General features: G+C 40.5%; 1 protein-coding gene across 1 annotated transcript in view; it reads right to left on the bottom strand.

Annotated features, from left to right (window-relative positions):
* Positions 1-14,315, bottom strand: part of LOC139730398 (E3 ubiquitin-protein ligase TRIM37-like) — a 42,563-nt gene that overhangs the window by 2,277 nt on the left and 25,971 nt on the right. Inside the window, exons 5-20 of the mRNA XM_071641260.1 lie at positions 13,518-13,605; positions 12,777-12,899; positions 11,488-11,611; positions 10,694-10,886; positions 9,786-9,836; positions 9,115-9,196; positions 8,407-8,483; positions 8,015-8,195; positions 7,207-7,314; positions 6,200-6,254; positions 5,552-5,646; positions 4,827-5,023; positions 3,319-3,920; positions 1,713-1,919; positions 941-1,069; positions 227-383 (exon numbers count right to left, since the gene is read on the bottom strand). Coding sequence (XP_071497361.1) covers positions 227-383; positions 941-1,069; positions 1,713-1,919; positions 3,319-3,920; positions 4,827-5,023; positions 5,552-5,646; positions 6,200-6,254; positions 7,207-7,314; positions 8,015-8,195; positions 8,407-8,483; positions 9,115-9,196; positions 9,786-9,836; positions 10,694-10,886; positions 11,488-11,611; positions 12,777-12,899; positions 13,518-13,605 — 2,469 coding nt within the window. The remainder of the gene's footprint in view (positions 1-226; positions 384-940; positions 1,070-1,712; positions 1,920-3,318; positions 3,921-4,826; positions 5,024-5,551; positions 5,647-6,199; positions 6,255-7,206; positions 7,315-8,014; positions 8,196-8,406; positions 8,484-9,114; positions 9,197-9,785; positions 9,837-10,693; positions 10,887-11,487; positions 11,612-12,776; positions 12,900-13,517; positions 13,606-14,315) is intronic.

The following is a 14,315-nucleotide window of genomic DNA, read 5'->3' as shown; positions in this document are numbered from 1 at the left end:
CGACTAAATTTTTTTATCTTTAAATAAAAAACAACAGCAATGACTTTGGAAACACTTGGTTTATCTTTTGCACATGATGACATCTCAATTTCAACACAGCAAAATGAAACCACTAAACTCATATCTGAATGAATCGTCTCCACAAGAAATCTTCCATGTAATGCAACCAAAACTTAAGTGTTAATTAAGAAAATTTAAAAATCACAATAATAAAAGATATTCATACCTAATCCTGGCCATGAGTCTAGCAGTACTGAGGTCATCCAGGGCAGACTGGAGGTCACTGGTCCTGGTAGAGGGGTCAACCAGAGGCCCCTCCTCCAGGCCAAAGGTTGCGGCTGAGCCGGGGTCGTCGCTGGTCGCCTCTCCAGGAGTAGTTGCTTCTGTCAGGATGGGACACACATTTCAGATACAATTCTTAAATCGCTGTACTTCAATGTACATGCTATTTCCAAAAAGGTAAAGCACTTTTTTAGCTGGATTTGCTGCTTTTGGTCAGAAACATCACGCACAATGAAGTTGCAGTATCATCAGTGACTTTCAAATGAACCTAGTTTCACTAACAGAAAGTTTACATTATTTAAGAGAATGCAAGAATAGTGAGTATCTCACATGTAGCCATACACTGTGAACAATTTGATAATTGCAAGTGAGTATGTACATGTACACATGCATATTTGTTTTTGTCATTCCTTGCTTACCTGTTTTGATTCTACACCGTGCTTTTTTGTCATTCTGCAACTTTACAAATATTCAATAAGCAACTTCCCATTGTTTGTCTTTAAATTCGGATTGTTCTTGCACAGCAGACAAGCATGTCAGCCAAATCCCCCTTCGATATTGAATAGAAAATTTATAATAAACTCTTCACTCAGAAATAAAACCTCATTTTGAATCTCTTTTGGGGGAGGGATGAGCAAGATACTTTCAAAGTGCTCACCATTATCAACACTTCTCTCGGCACGGTCGCCTTTCTTCTCCGCCCCATTGCTCACCACCCCTTCTGTAGAGAGTTGTAGGGAGATGCTTGGCACAGGTTTGGTCTTTGGCTTCCAGAAGTACTGGATACCTGGTAGGAAAAGAAAAAATAGCATTGGAGAAGAGGTCAAAGTTCATGTTATTCAAGATTGCATGACAGGGTTATGCTTATGCTATGTGTACATTATGTTCTCGGTGGTCACGGCAGTCACGTTTCAAGCCACTGAAAATTTTCCATGGCAGTCAAGGTGCAGATGACAATCATGTTATGCCAAAGTAAAATGGGGTGGATGACAAATTATTGCATCTGTAATACAAAGAGAGAAAGTCAAGAGATGTGAAGAAAGAAGGCCAAAACTTGAATATGGAGGACAAAATTGCCAAAATCCCACAGCGCATCATGTTTTGGTCAATCCAGAGTGCCGCAGATGCCAGAAACATAATGTAAACTGAGCCTAAGGTATGGTGTGTCAGACTGGGCTCTGGTGATTTGCATTTCACCATGAACTGACACTCTTTCTGGGAGGGGTATGGGTAACTCCTTTCTTGAATAAGTACTGCCACTTCATCACTTTTTTTTTTTTAATGCTGGCATATACTTTCCTCTGGTGTAGGGAAAATCTGCTGCAATGTCACGTTTATTTGAGAGGAACTGCTCAATGGCTTACGTGATACCAAATGCGTGGGACTGAGGGGAAGGCCTGCTACATGTAACAGTGTGCTGAAAAACCTACCTAGGGCAGTATCCGACTTGCAGCCACCTACGGCCCCGGTCCCCTCCTCCGCCCCTTCCCCCTGCTCGCCCACAAACGAGGAGGTGTCTAGCGAGGTCAGCCCCATGTCCAGCATGCGGGTCTGGATGCGCCGCAGGATGGAGTCGGCTGATAGAGGGCGCCCTCGCTTCTCGCGGTCCCGCTTGTCCTTGTCCTTTCTTGGATATCCTGCAATGGGAGAGAAATACAGGGTAATCTACCAACAATGCAATGCGGTGTACTATTTATATGTTTGAACAAGGCCAAACTGACAGCACGATGTAATTGTAACAACCTTCATACCTTCAAATCAGATCAAAAGAGCTATCTTTTCCAGCAACTTTGTGAATAACATGGGACATATCATATGAACCAAGTGCCTTTGAATGTTCTTTACAGACAAATGGTGCTATATTAATGCTGTTCATCGGCATCATCATATAAAAATTCATTTGGCGGAAGTCTCTTCATGAGAAATTATTCACATTTGAAATGTGACTTAATAAATTGACCTGCCCCTCCCCCCCCCCCACACACACACACAAAATAAAAACCTTTAACTCCATTACCAGAATATAGCATCATGTGGCACAAAGTTTTATAATCAATTATGAATGTACAATTGATTTTGGCGAGCGATACTTGATGCTTCACGGTCACTTACTATCAAAAATTCGAGTATTCCACTGTCCATGCTAGTATCATATAACTCTTTGGGAATTTTTATGACACGAGAAACCACCACAAGAGCATGAAAACAGCGATGAAATAAATCATGAATCTACACTGAACCACAATAATGACTCTGGTGCTATTCTGAGGCAGAGGAATGAGAATTGTGTAATTTGTAGACGTACACAGTATGGGTGATTCAGCGAATGCCAAAGTCTGAATAAGGCAATGGGGCAATGAACTTTAAGAGGGTTTACGACTACCACACTGCACATCACTTTTAAGACACAGACAGACACAACGGAGAGAATTAATACAGAGATTGAAGTTTCGAAAAATGAGAGCTTGATGGGATTAACATGAGACATCACAGGACTGGTAAAGACATTAAACAAAAGAACAGGGCTGCCAAACTCTGCAGATCAAAAAACATTATCATACAAATTGAAAATGAAAAATATATGTCAATATACACATAGTATATTTACATGTATTTTCATATGGAATATGGACAGGAGTAATCATGTTTGTGGAAATTGCACTTAATAAGCATGCTACATGTATAACAAAATTTAGAGAAAAAAAAAAACACAGACTAGCTATCACAAATTATGCACCAGTTGGCAACTCTGACTGTACAACCCATCAAGATATAGACTCTGTTAATTATTTGGCCAAGTTAAATATGAGAATCAAATCAAAGTCCCAAATGCTTGATTCATAGATAATGACTGTGGAGTTATACAAGTGTATTTATTTCACTAAACGATATGTTTGACTTTATACAACATTATTTTCACAACAGGACATTGTAGAGGTGAGCCACACAAGTACCACATGATATTGGATGATATCTTGTAGGATATAGGATATAGGATGGCATCAGCATCACTACAGCTCTACACACTCTCTTCACCTCGTGAGCGGTACGGCGGTTTTGGCAGGAACCCCAGGACGCTCTCCCCTGCCCGCGTCATCTCGAGGAGCTGCATCAGCATGATGTCCTCCTCCCGGAGTCCCCGCATCATCGAGGCCCCATCGTCATGGCAATGGGCTTGCTGCTGGCGATGCTGGTGATGGTGGTGGTGGTGGTGATGGCGATGATGGTGGTGCTGGTTATGGTGATGATGCGAATTACCCGCCGCCGCTCCGCCTCCCTCTCCTCCCGAGGCACTCGCCCTGCCATTGGAGGCACAGTTCGCCAACGGCGACTGCGACGTGCATGACGGGGAGTTCGAGTTAGTCGTTTTGGAAGATGAGAGTGATGGTGATGATGCTGATGACAGTGGGTGTGAGGAGGATGATAGCAGCGTGGAGGAGAGGCCGTGAGCCTCCTTACCAGAGCTATGTTGAGGTTGGCTCTGTGAAGAGGAGGCGGCATGGCCGGACACCATCGTGGCGCTGGATGCGTTGTCCGAGGAGACAATGTTCAGGGAGGAGTCGAGGGAGCCGTCAATGGTTATCTCTCCTTCCTCCAAATCCCAGATGTGAGAATGTTCCACATCATTTTCACCAGACCTACAGAGACACCCAATCAAGAGATGGCTAGCATCAAACAAAATGTACTTAGATGCACACACTTACACAATTCAGATAGAGCAAGAATATTTTTCTTCGTACACACTGACACATTTCTGCTTTCAAGGATGTGAGGAATATTCTAACATGACCATTTGTCTATCATTAGAGATATACATGTACAAGCTTAAAAACTAGTCCAAGGGGGTAGGATTTTGAATGTCTCATGATGTAAGCAAGTGAAGGAGAGGTTCCTCAATCACATACGGCACTGAAACTAAAACAATATTGCATGTATACATGTACAAGATTCAGAGGCTTCTTCATACTGACAAATGTGGAGCACATTGGTTAGATGTGATTCAGCTACTGTAAAAGTGGAAATTTTCGCGGTGTTGAAATTTCTGCGCATTTCGTGCAACCCGAAACTAGCGCAAAAATAAAAGCACGCGAATATTTTGGCTCGCCATATGTTCCAGTAGTTGATGTCTTGATTCCACGGAATTAAAAACATGTGAAACTCTTCTTACCCCGCCGATCGTGAAAAATTAGTCGCGCGAAAATATCCACTTTTACAGTATAAGAACTTGGGAAGGCAGATAAATAGAGACTACCAGTGGGACAGCATAGACAAAATAAACCATGACTTTCCATGAAGATCTATAAATCAGGTAGAGTTCAGGCAAATAAAGAGACAGGGGAAATGGAGAGAGAGAGAAAGAGAGAGAAAAAAGTAAGAAAGAAAAGACCTCGAAATAGAAGAGTCAGCCAAGTATTTAAAAGTAAGAAGAAACTGGCTTAGCACCACAGACACACATACACAAATTACATCATATCAAAGGATGCCTCCAGCAAACTAAGCCAATTCTAGGCCAGATGAAATGTGAAAGGATCCAAAACACTCACATGGTCTCCTCGTCAATATCATTCTCCTCTGGAATGGGCCCCTCCTCCAGCATGTCTTGGCTCTCTCTGTCTCCGCCCCTCGCTACCGTGGTAACCGCATCGTCATCATCGTCTTCCTCGTCCTCTTCCTCCTCCTCCTCATCATCATCATCCGAGAAGGGTGGGGATGATACAGTCCCACTGGAATTATCACTCTCCTAATTACAGTGTGTGGAAAAAATTATAAATTGGGCTTGTTCAATGCTATCAAATTGGAATCTACCATTCTACCATACTAGTATTTAACGAAAGTTTATATAAATCATCATAGCGTAAATTTAACATTATTGTTGGCAAACAGCAGAGAGTAAAATTCATTCAAATTTGCCACTGAGTTGGAATCAGAGATGGTCACTAAGGCCAACAAAGCAGTGCGCTTAAAAAAAAAAAAAAAAAAATCATTTGCAGCATGCAGGAAATTCTTGCTTCTCCTACACTATGGAGCTTGAATTAAAGTAATTATGTATTAATTATGTATTATTGGCAGGAGAAGACCAAATAGCATAAGATGTACTCAGTGATATGTAGATGTAAATGCATTGGGTTGAATGTGAATTCAATGAAATATTCTTGAAACAATATGGAGTGCCATTAGCATTGTCATCAATCCTCTGTGAATGTGCAGATTCTGTAGACTATGAACCACTGGTTTACATTTGTGCGAGAAACAGACGTCTGCAGCATACCTGAGTGTCATGTTGCTCTCTGCTGGACTCCTCCCCATTGTCCTGGTCCTTGGACTCTGGACACTGCTTGGTCCGGCTCACCTCACGGTCAGTGTCTGGACAGAAAGTCACACACAGAAATTAAGAGAATGGCGTTTAAAAGACAAATGCGTTATGCTTAAACCTTGCATTTACGAACACCACTATATTAATATAAAACACTGATACCAGTAAGGCACATCTTTGAACCTTGCAGTCACATCACCATAAAAAACATCAATACCAGTACGGCACATCTAACTCTGCTATTAAACATAATCACTGAACATATTGTTGCTTACTCCATGGAATAGTCTAGCAAATTTAATGCTGCAATCTTTTTTTATTTTTTCCAAGGAACAATGAAAAAGAAAAGACAGCAAAATACGACAAAAATTTCTTATGGAAAGGAAAATATGCAGCACTACTGAATTCTTGTGGATTGAAACAACAGACTGAAAATAGAATGTTTGCTGCGCCAAACAAAAACAAACCAAGCTCTAGCACAGCTTAGGTGTATCTTTTGATGACGACGGCAATAACAAACTTCACCAACACGAGACATGTATTCCTAATGCAACATAGAGTCATATATATCGTAATAATTTTCCTCCCGATCATCATTCTCACCTGGTGATGACCTCTCCGCACTGCTCTGTGTTCTGGACAGTTCAATTGTGAGTCTCTGTATGGAGACAGAAGGTGGCATACAGCACATGGTCATTCAAATCATTTCATAATCTGCATTTAACGAGCAAAAACTGGTAGCCACAATTTCCCGAAAGTCTCCTTCTCTTTATACCTATCCCCTTTATATTCTTTTTTTCTCCTAGCAGTGTTAAAATGTAAAGGCAAAGTGAAGAATGAAACAGAGAATGCTGTTTCGAGTCATCATGAACCAAGAAAAAAAAAAAAGGATTGAAGTAAGATATCCTTCCATGGTGTTTCTTGAACACCATTATTTACTAAACCTATGCAGTATTCTTTGGCCATTCTATCACCATAAAACACTGATTGTGACAACATGAATTGTGATTATTATTATCATTTAACTGTAAAAAAAGTTTAGACAGTGCACAATGATGTCACCAGCCATGTATACACATGTAGCTCCCATAGGCTCTTTGTCAAATTTATAATCTTACACTATTTGCCTTGTCCCACGACTGGTTTGTCATTATATTCAAGCTCTGGCTCGCACCTTGGCTATTCTGAGGTGCTGCGTAAAATAAATAGTGAATGGTCTAATTTGTGCCCTGGAACAAGATTTCGCAGTCAGTGGTAATTGCTGAAGGGCTGATCTTGAACCACCATAATTGTGACCATCAACTGTTTGTTCACTCTTGAATTGGAATCTTTCAAATATGGATGACTTTCTTCTGTAAAAGTGGAAATTTTCGCGGTGTTTGAAATTTTCGCGCATTTCGCGCAAACAGAAACTAGCGCAAAAATAAATGCACACGAATATCTCTGCTTGCCATATGTTCCAGTAGTTGATGTCTTGATTCCGTGGAATTAAAAACAAGGGAAACTCTTCTTACCCCGCCGAGCGCGAGAGATTAGTTGCGCGAAAATATCCACTTCTACAGTAATGGTCCCCCCTCCCCCTCTCTGAGATTGACCTTTGACCTACGTACCTCTTTGAGTTCGTTGATCTGCTGAACTGACTGCCTCTGGGAGCTCTCCAGCTGGTTGATGTACCACTGCTGGTCTCGACATTTCTGGTAGAAGGTTGGTGGTCGCACCTGTGCATTCACGATCAACGGGTTAAAGATTTTTCCTTCACAAAAAAGAAGGCATGTACATTCACACAGTCTCCACAAGCACCCTCCAACAACTCCAAACAAGATGTGATTTTTTTTTTTTTTGAGTAACAGGTAGGATGACTTTCTAATCACTGAAGTGATTGGCAGTCCTATTATTGAGAGAAGCTGCAGGTTTGATATAGTGGGATGACGGATGAGCATGAAATATTCTTTTTTTTTCTTTCTCAAATAAAAAAAGCATGCAGTATACAGGGCACTGAGTGATCATATCTGTAACCATATAAACTTAGTCAGTGAACCAAATTACATTGAATCCTTATAAAATTCAGTGCACACTTGTGCAAACTGGGCAACAAAGTCCCGCCACTACGTCGAACACTGTAAACCTTGGCAAATTACAAATCCTACGCACACTTATATGTATAAAAGAATCAAGTATCCGTACATATGTGCAATATGTTCACATTCATGAAATCCTGTTGTCCTCAGCAAAAGTATTGTGCACCATTGAATGAACGTACAAGCATTTGTATGAACTGTGTGGCTAATTCACATGTCCAAAAATAAAACCCTGTCAACTGTTGAGCCAAATACTTTGCATCAAAGCATGAACGACATGTGCACTTACATACTTAATGTGGTCCATTCACACCAAAAAGTTAGACCCACAATCTCTTACCTGAAATTGTAAGATGAGAGTGTCCTCCTTGAGGTAGCCCTCCCCGGCCAGGAGGTCCAGGCGGAAGAAGCGGTTGTAACCCCAGCACTCCCCGACCTCAAAGTCCGAGGCGAACTCCCTCACGATGTTGCGGCTGTTGTCGTGTGAGGCCTGGTGGATCATCTCTACTCTGTACTCGTACCTGAGCGAAACAACGAAGACAAAATTTGGTGAAGAGCTGAGATACTTAAGAAATGGTGAACCTCATTTCAATATACAATCCTCCTAAACACAGTTAATGTCATACTTACAATGTACTTCACTTCGCCAGAAATACCTAGCGGAATATAAAACAACAACAACAATAAGAGAATATATTATTCTATAATGGATATACCCCAAATGACACTCACTTGGATGTCTCTGGCAGACCGGAAGATAACTCCAGAAAGACTGACAGGTAGTTTCCCCTCACGACTCCATTGCCATCCTTGTGAGTAGGACAAAACATAACAGAAGAAGCAAAGCATGAGTGCACAATGGTCAATAAGAAAAAAATATTATGCATCAAACATATGTTGTAACACAGCTACATCTGTGTAATAATCTCAGAAGTTACAAATTATAATTAGTTATTTGAAAATTGAGGGGAAAAAAGGAAGCATACCATGATGATGTGTTAGATTGTCATCATGCTTTTTACTTGTGAGCTCTTGGAGGCTTGCCTACAATGACCTGCCTTTTTGGACAGCATGATTAATCAAGATTCAGGATTCAAACCACTTCAGAGAATTCATCCATTTTTATGCACTTGGTATTCTGCATTGTGAGATGCATCACAGTAATTTACATACAAGTCAATTCGACATGAGCACACATACGATGAAGTCTCCTTCAAGATGTCAAAGATTTTAAGAGCGCTAACAAAGAAGACAAAACTGCCTAAACATAGGAAAATGAGCATTCAGAGTGACATTTAGCTATAATGAGTACGCTTTGATGGGTTGAATGACCTTATCACAATCAAGTAATGCTGGGCATCAGTATACATCACATTACGTTATTACGGGAAGACTGCCATCACAACTGCACCAAACTTTGAGCTCTGCCACTGAACTCACCGGGTAAACTTTGAGCCTCCAACTCAAACCAGCCACCATGAGGGGCGGACTGTACACTGGGTCTGCTTTGTGTTGCAGAGCTCTGTACAAAATAAACAAACAAACAAACAATATGAATATGTGCCTGAGAAAAAAGTCAGATGCAAAGTCAAGAAGGCATACCAACCCAATTGTACAGCCAACATTTTTTTTTTCCTGCTCAGCATATGTTACTGTCTTATTTCAGGCACCAGTATATCGATAAGAATATATGACTCTACAGCAATATATTTCTGTACACAACAAAGAATCACACGATGATAACGTGTGTGCAATCATTCCGATAATGCCACATGTTAGTTTTCTCTTTTGCTTATGTTGAACTACATTGTATAAAAGTGAAACTTTCTGGGCGATACATTCTGTGTGTTCTACCAGGTATGGCAAATTTTTCTGCTTGTCAACATGTTGATAGTAATGTTCCACAAAGGCAAAGTAAAAACAACAAACAAAAGATATGATGAAGAGACGATTCGTAAATCTGATTACAGCACTGGCATCATACTGCACTAAAATGCATGAAATTTTCTTCATCATGAAATATTCCATATTCACAATGATGCAGAAATAATGTCTCTGTGAAAAGCAAAAGCAAAATTCCAACTTTACAACCAGCTGACAGTCATACTCACGTGAAGCCTGTAAGTACAAATCTACTGCTATCATAGGCAGGCACAAGTTCACTGGAGATAGAAAAAGGAGGAAGAAAAGTAAGAGAAATTTAGGAGCAAGATGATATTGTCTGACGTGTATCATATCAATTCAATCATTCCTTTTTTCTAACTAGCAATAATCTGAGCACTCTGTAACTGGCATCACAGAATATATAATAATGTTCGTCTCATCTGTAGAAAGGCATAGTATTAAATATAATTGCCAAATATAATTCAGGAGGATTGTATCTGCTTTTTTGTTTGCTTTCATTTGCTTGTTTCTATTTTGGTTTTGGCCAAATTGTTACTTGTGGCACCTGCATCCATAAGAATCGCACCTACTGTTACTGGGTTGGACAGGGCAGTTGTTGTTGGGCATGTACTGCTCGTCAGTGATTACAGCATTGACTGCATTCTGTCTGCTCATCAAGCTTATGACTCTCATTCTGCCACCTTACCATTCTCAGTGATGGACAGTTAATATCCAAAAGAGTGTGGATAAATGCCCAACAATACATACTACAAAGAGCCTAAGAAAAAGCTGTAACATAAATGTTTGTGTTATTGTGCAACCAGTGTAGTCTGCATCCCTTGAAAAAAAAAACACAAAAAAAAACACAAAAAACAAACACACATCCACATCCATAACAACAAAACTGAGTTACATGAGCCATTTACAATGTATAACTAAGGATAGTAACAGTAGGAAAAAAGTTAACCAGAGAAACCGCCACTACTGGCATAAAAAATGAACAGAACAGAACAAAACATATATTAGTCATTAAAAAAAAGAGGGACAAAAGACAAAAAACAACAACAACAACAAACCAACCATATTTTGCAAACAAACCAAGCCTAGGGCAGTAACCCCCCAAAGATAAACTAACCTGGTGAAGTCAGCGGGAACGGGTGCAGTGACGAAGGAGGCCATGGGCTTGCGATGGACCTGGGTGAAGGTCTGCAGGATGTCGGCGCTCTTGGCAATGAGCTCGCTCTTAGAGCAGGAGTTGACTTGATGCTCCACCTCGTGCAGGAGGGACTCCAGGAGCTCCGTCTCCTGCATCAGGGAGTTCTTCTGGCCTGCAGGAACCACGCCCAGTGGGGAGTATTAATGTCTCACAATACAGAGCATGATGATGATGATGATGAAAATGATGATGATGATGATAATTATGATGATGATGATGATGATGATAATGATGATGATAATGATGATGATGATGATGATGATATTGATGATGGATGATGATGGATGATGATGATGATGATGATGATGCCGATTATAATGGTGATGGTGAAGAGGTTGATGATGGCGAGGATCATGATGGGAAGATGGCGATGATGATAATGTTGATGATGAAGATGATTATCAGAATAATGAAAATAATCATACTTTCAATAGAAGCAATATTCCCTGGATTACAACAAAAAGGAACATAATCTCGCTTGTTGGCACATGACAAAATTAGTACAGCACATTTCTTTGGGGAATAAGAATGAAATCAAAGGTACCAGTACATGAAACACAGAATGTCTACCACACACGTTTTCCATGAACATGGACTGAATCATAAGTCTAATAATCAATGGGAAAGCAATTTCACATTGTATGAGTGAGTGAGATAAGGGCATGGTCTATCCACGAGGAAGAAAAGAACTCCTTCCCCCCATGACAACATACCCATTAGGGTGAGCAGTTTGCTCTTGAGTTGTGTTTCCAGTCTGGATATCATCAGCTCCACTGTGTTCCTGATCTCCCTCACCCTGTCATCTTTGGCACTTCGTACGCTGTCGACGTTTCGGTCCTGGACAGATGAGAAGTTGAGCGTGGTGCAGTAATATGAAAAAGATGTGAAGAAGACTACTTGTTACTCAAAGTTACAGCAAAAGGAGACACATCCACATTCTGTTGATAATTAGGATAACTTAGAATAAATTGAATAATAAAAAGAGGCTTTATACCTCAAAAAGAGACTCCCCCACAACTCTGTTAATAATCGTAATAAATTCAATAACAGCCCATGCTCTCATGGAGTGCAAGCAACTGTCAAGATGTCATTCGATTGAGAAATTGCTCTTCATTGACTTAAATAAGCACCAATTATTCGGTGGTTAAGTAGCAGCCATTAATAGGTGCTTATTTACGTCGCTGAAGGGCAATTTGTCAATCAGTAGCGAAAAAACAACAACAACAACTCGAAGCAAGGATTCATTAATCTGACACATGGCTAGTCGTAGTATAGACGTGAACCATAATAATTTACATCAGAGTATGCACAGCACAAGAGTGAGAGTACGGAACACACACATTAAATACAAACATGTGCACGCCTTGCTGGTGGGTGCAAATCAATTATGCAGGAAGACCCAATGTATAACTGGTGAGGGCTCCGATGCAGACATGTCTCCGGACTACAGGCTAACAGCTGAAGGCTACAGAGATCTTTGGACTTTGACCAGTCCTTTGGTCGACCCAGAAACAGGGCATGTATTCCAGCATTCATTGTCAGTATGAGCATGCCCAACACCATTCTTTGCCGCTGACGTGAAATGAGACAAGTATTGTAACCACAACTTCTGAGAAATTCATGGCTTCAATCCTTAGCTAAAAGTACCAATGAGAGTGCTGACTCAGCACAAATAAAATTGCCAGAGTAAATGTCAATCAACTATTGAGACACAGTTGTTACAACTATATATAAACTATTGTACCATCAAGTTATTATTAGAGTAAGTCCATTCTGCTACACGGATCTAGTCGTGAAGGAGGGGGGGGGGGGGGACTTCATAATTATGAAGATTCTCTCCTTGAGGAATAGCAGAATTTTCTTGGTAATTTCTTCAATTAACCCAGCAGAAATCTGATGTGCCTGATGCTTCCAGCGATCACAAACAAACTGGTGTGCGCTGGCTGAATTTCTCACTTTGTTTTGCAAGGAAGCGTCATAGTGAAATGAAATGGTAACTCACAATGTCTTTGTTGAGGCTGATGAGTTCTCGCAGCCTCCTCCTCAATGCCAGCTGCTCTTCCTGAATCTGTGAGGCGTGCTGGGCGTATATCTCATCCAGAGGCTTGAAGGTGTGGTTTGAATGCTGTGTAGGGGGCAGGGAAGATCATTATATCAATGAAACACTCATGGGGTACAAGGTAAAAAAAGACTTACAACCCTACACCCATTCAAATATATGGGAATAGGCAAATATCACTGGAAAGTGCTTAGTGGGTGGTTAAGGATCAAAATCACATAAAATTGGTTGCCATGTAGAATATTAAAGGAGCCGGGCTTTCACTTTATCACTGATGCAAGCATATACAACAGGAATGACAGTATTCCCACATCATATCATATACGTGGGGATAGGCAAAATTACTACAGAACGTACTCTGAGAAGCACATTTGTATGCTATACCTCGAAAGTAACAAAGAAATAGATTTTGCAGTATAGAAGGCTAGTATCATTTCCACCACAGATCACACATATAGTATTATAAAAAACTGATTTGAAGTAAGATAACGCAAAAATATACATATATATATTTTTTTTATCCACATGTAACGTACGGAGAGTAGGAATCTGATGCATATCACTTGATGTCATTTCTCAAGTGATGTGTGACTGTTTTTTCTGTGACATAAATGGGTAGCTATAAACTTCTTCTTGATCTCATGGGGAAAGTTCAAAGGTCAACTGAGAGAAAGAGAGATTTACCATTCCGCCCCACAAGGCACACTGGTGACATATACATTTGTGGCAAGTCCAGCAGTACACACTCAGCTTCTCATTGTGGATCTCACACCTGTGTGGAAAACGAGACATTATTTTTTTCGGAAATGCATAAATGCCCAAAAAAGCAGGCAAGAACAAAAACCCACACATGCAATTTACTCCAAAGCAGCCCAAATATGTCAACGAATCTTATGGATACTCCTGCCACAATGCAGGTTGCACATGCCAGGAATTGCAGAGTCGTTCAGCCGCGACGGACAATTTACGAGTAATGAATGCAGTCACTTCAAATGCGTGTCAGGTCGGTTCATTTGAAGAATGTAACTTTGTAGGTCAATACATGTCACGGCATAGCAGCTAAAAAATTCTTTTGATACCTGTGCCAACCTAGTTTAACACAAACGTGGACTTTACGTTGGTGAGTTTGATATTTTATACAGAGAATAACATGCCACTGTGACATGGTACAAATATCAAATACACATGTAGTATATTCTCTAACATCAAATAGATAATTGCAAATTCATATTATTCTCTCACCTTCTAATATCAGGACACACCAATTGCAACTTTTTCAGTGAGAACACCTCAAAGTATCGCAAGACTCATATTGCATTTTTTCATTATTTTGTTGAATCTAATTTTCCACTCTTTCGCCTTTCCACAAGTCTTTTGATCCTCAGAATGCTCTGCACAGAGCAGCCACCCAGGAGACCCTTTGCAAGTCTATGAAATGCACAGCTGTAACTCCATGATATGCCTTTGCATGTAAGTACATGC

Source organism: Diadema antillarum, unplaced genomic scaffold (assembly GCF_040938485.1).
Source record: "Diadema antillarum isolate AM-2024a unplaced genomic scaffold, OU_Dant_1.0 seq00000310_RagTag, whole genome shotgun sequence".
Classification (NCBI taxonomy): domain Eukaryota; kingdom Metazoa; phylum Echinodermata; class Echinoidea; order Diadematoida; family Diadematidae; genus Diadema; species Diadema antillarum.
Note: the sequence above shows the minus strand (reverse complement) of the source record. Positions and strands in the feature narration are given on the sequence as shown.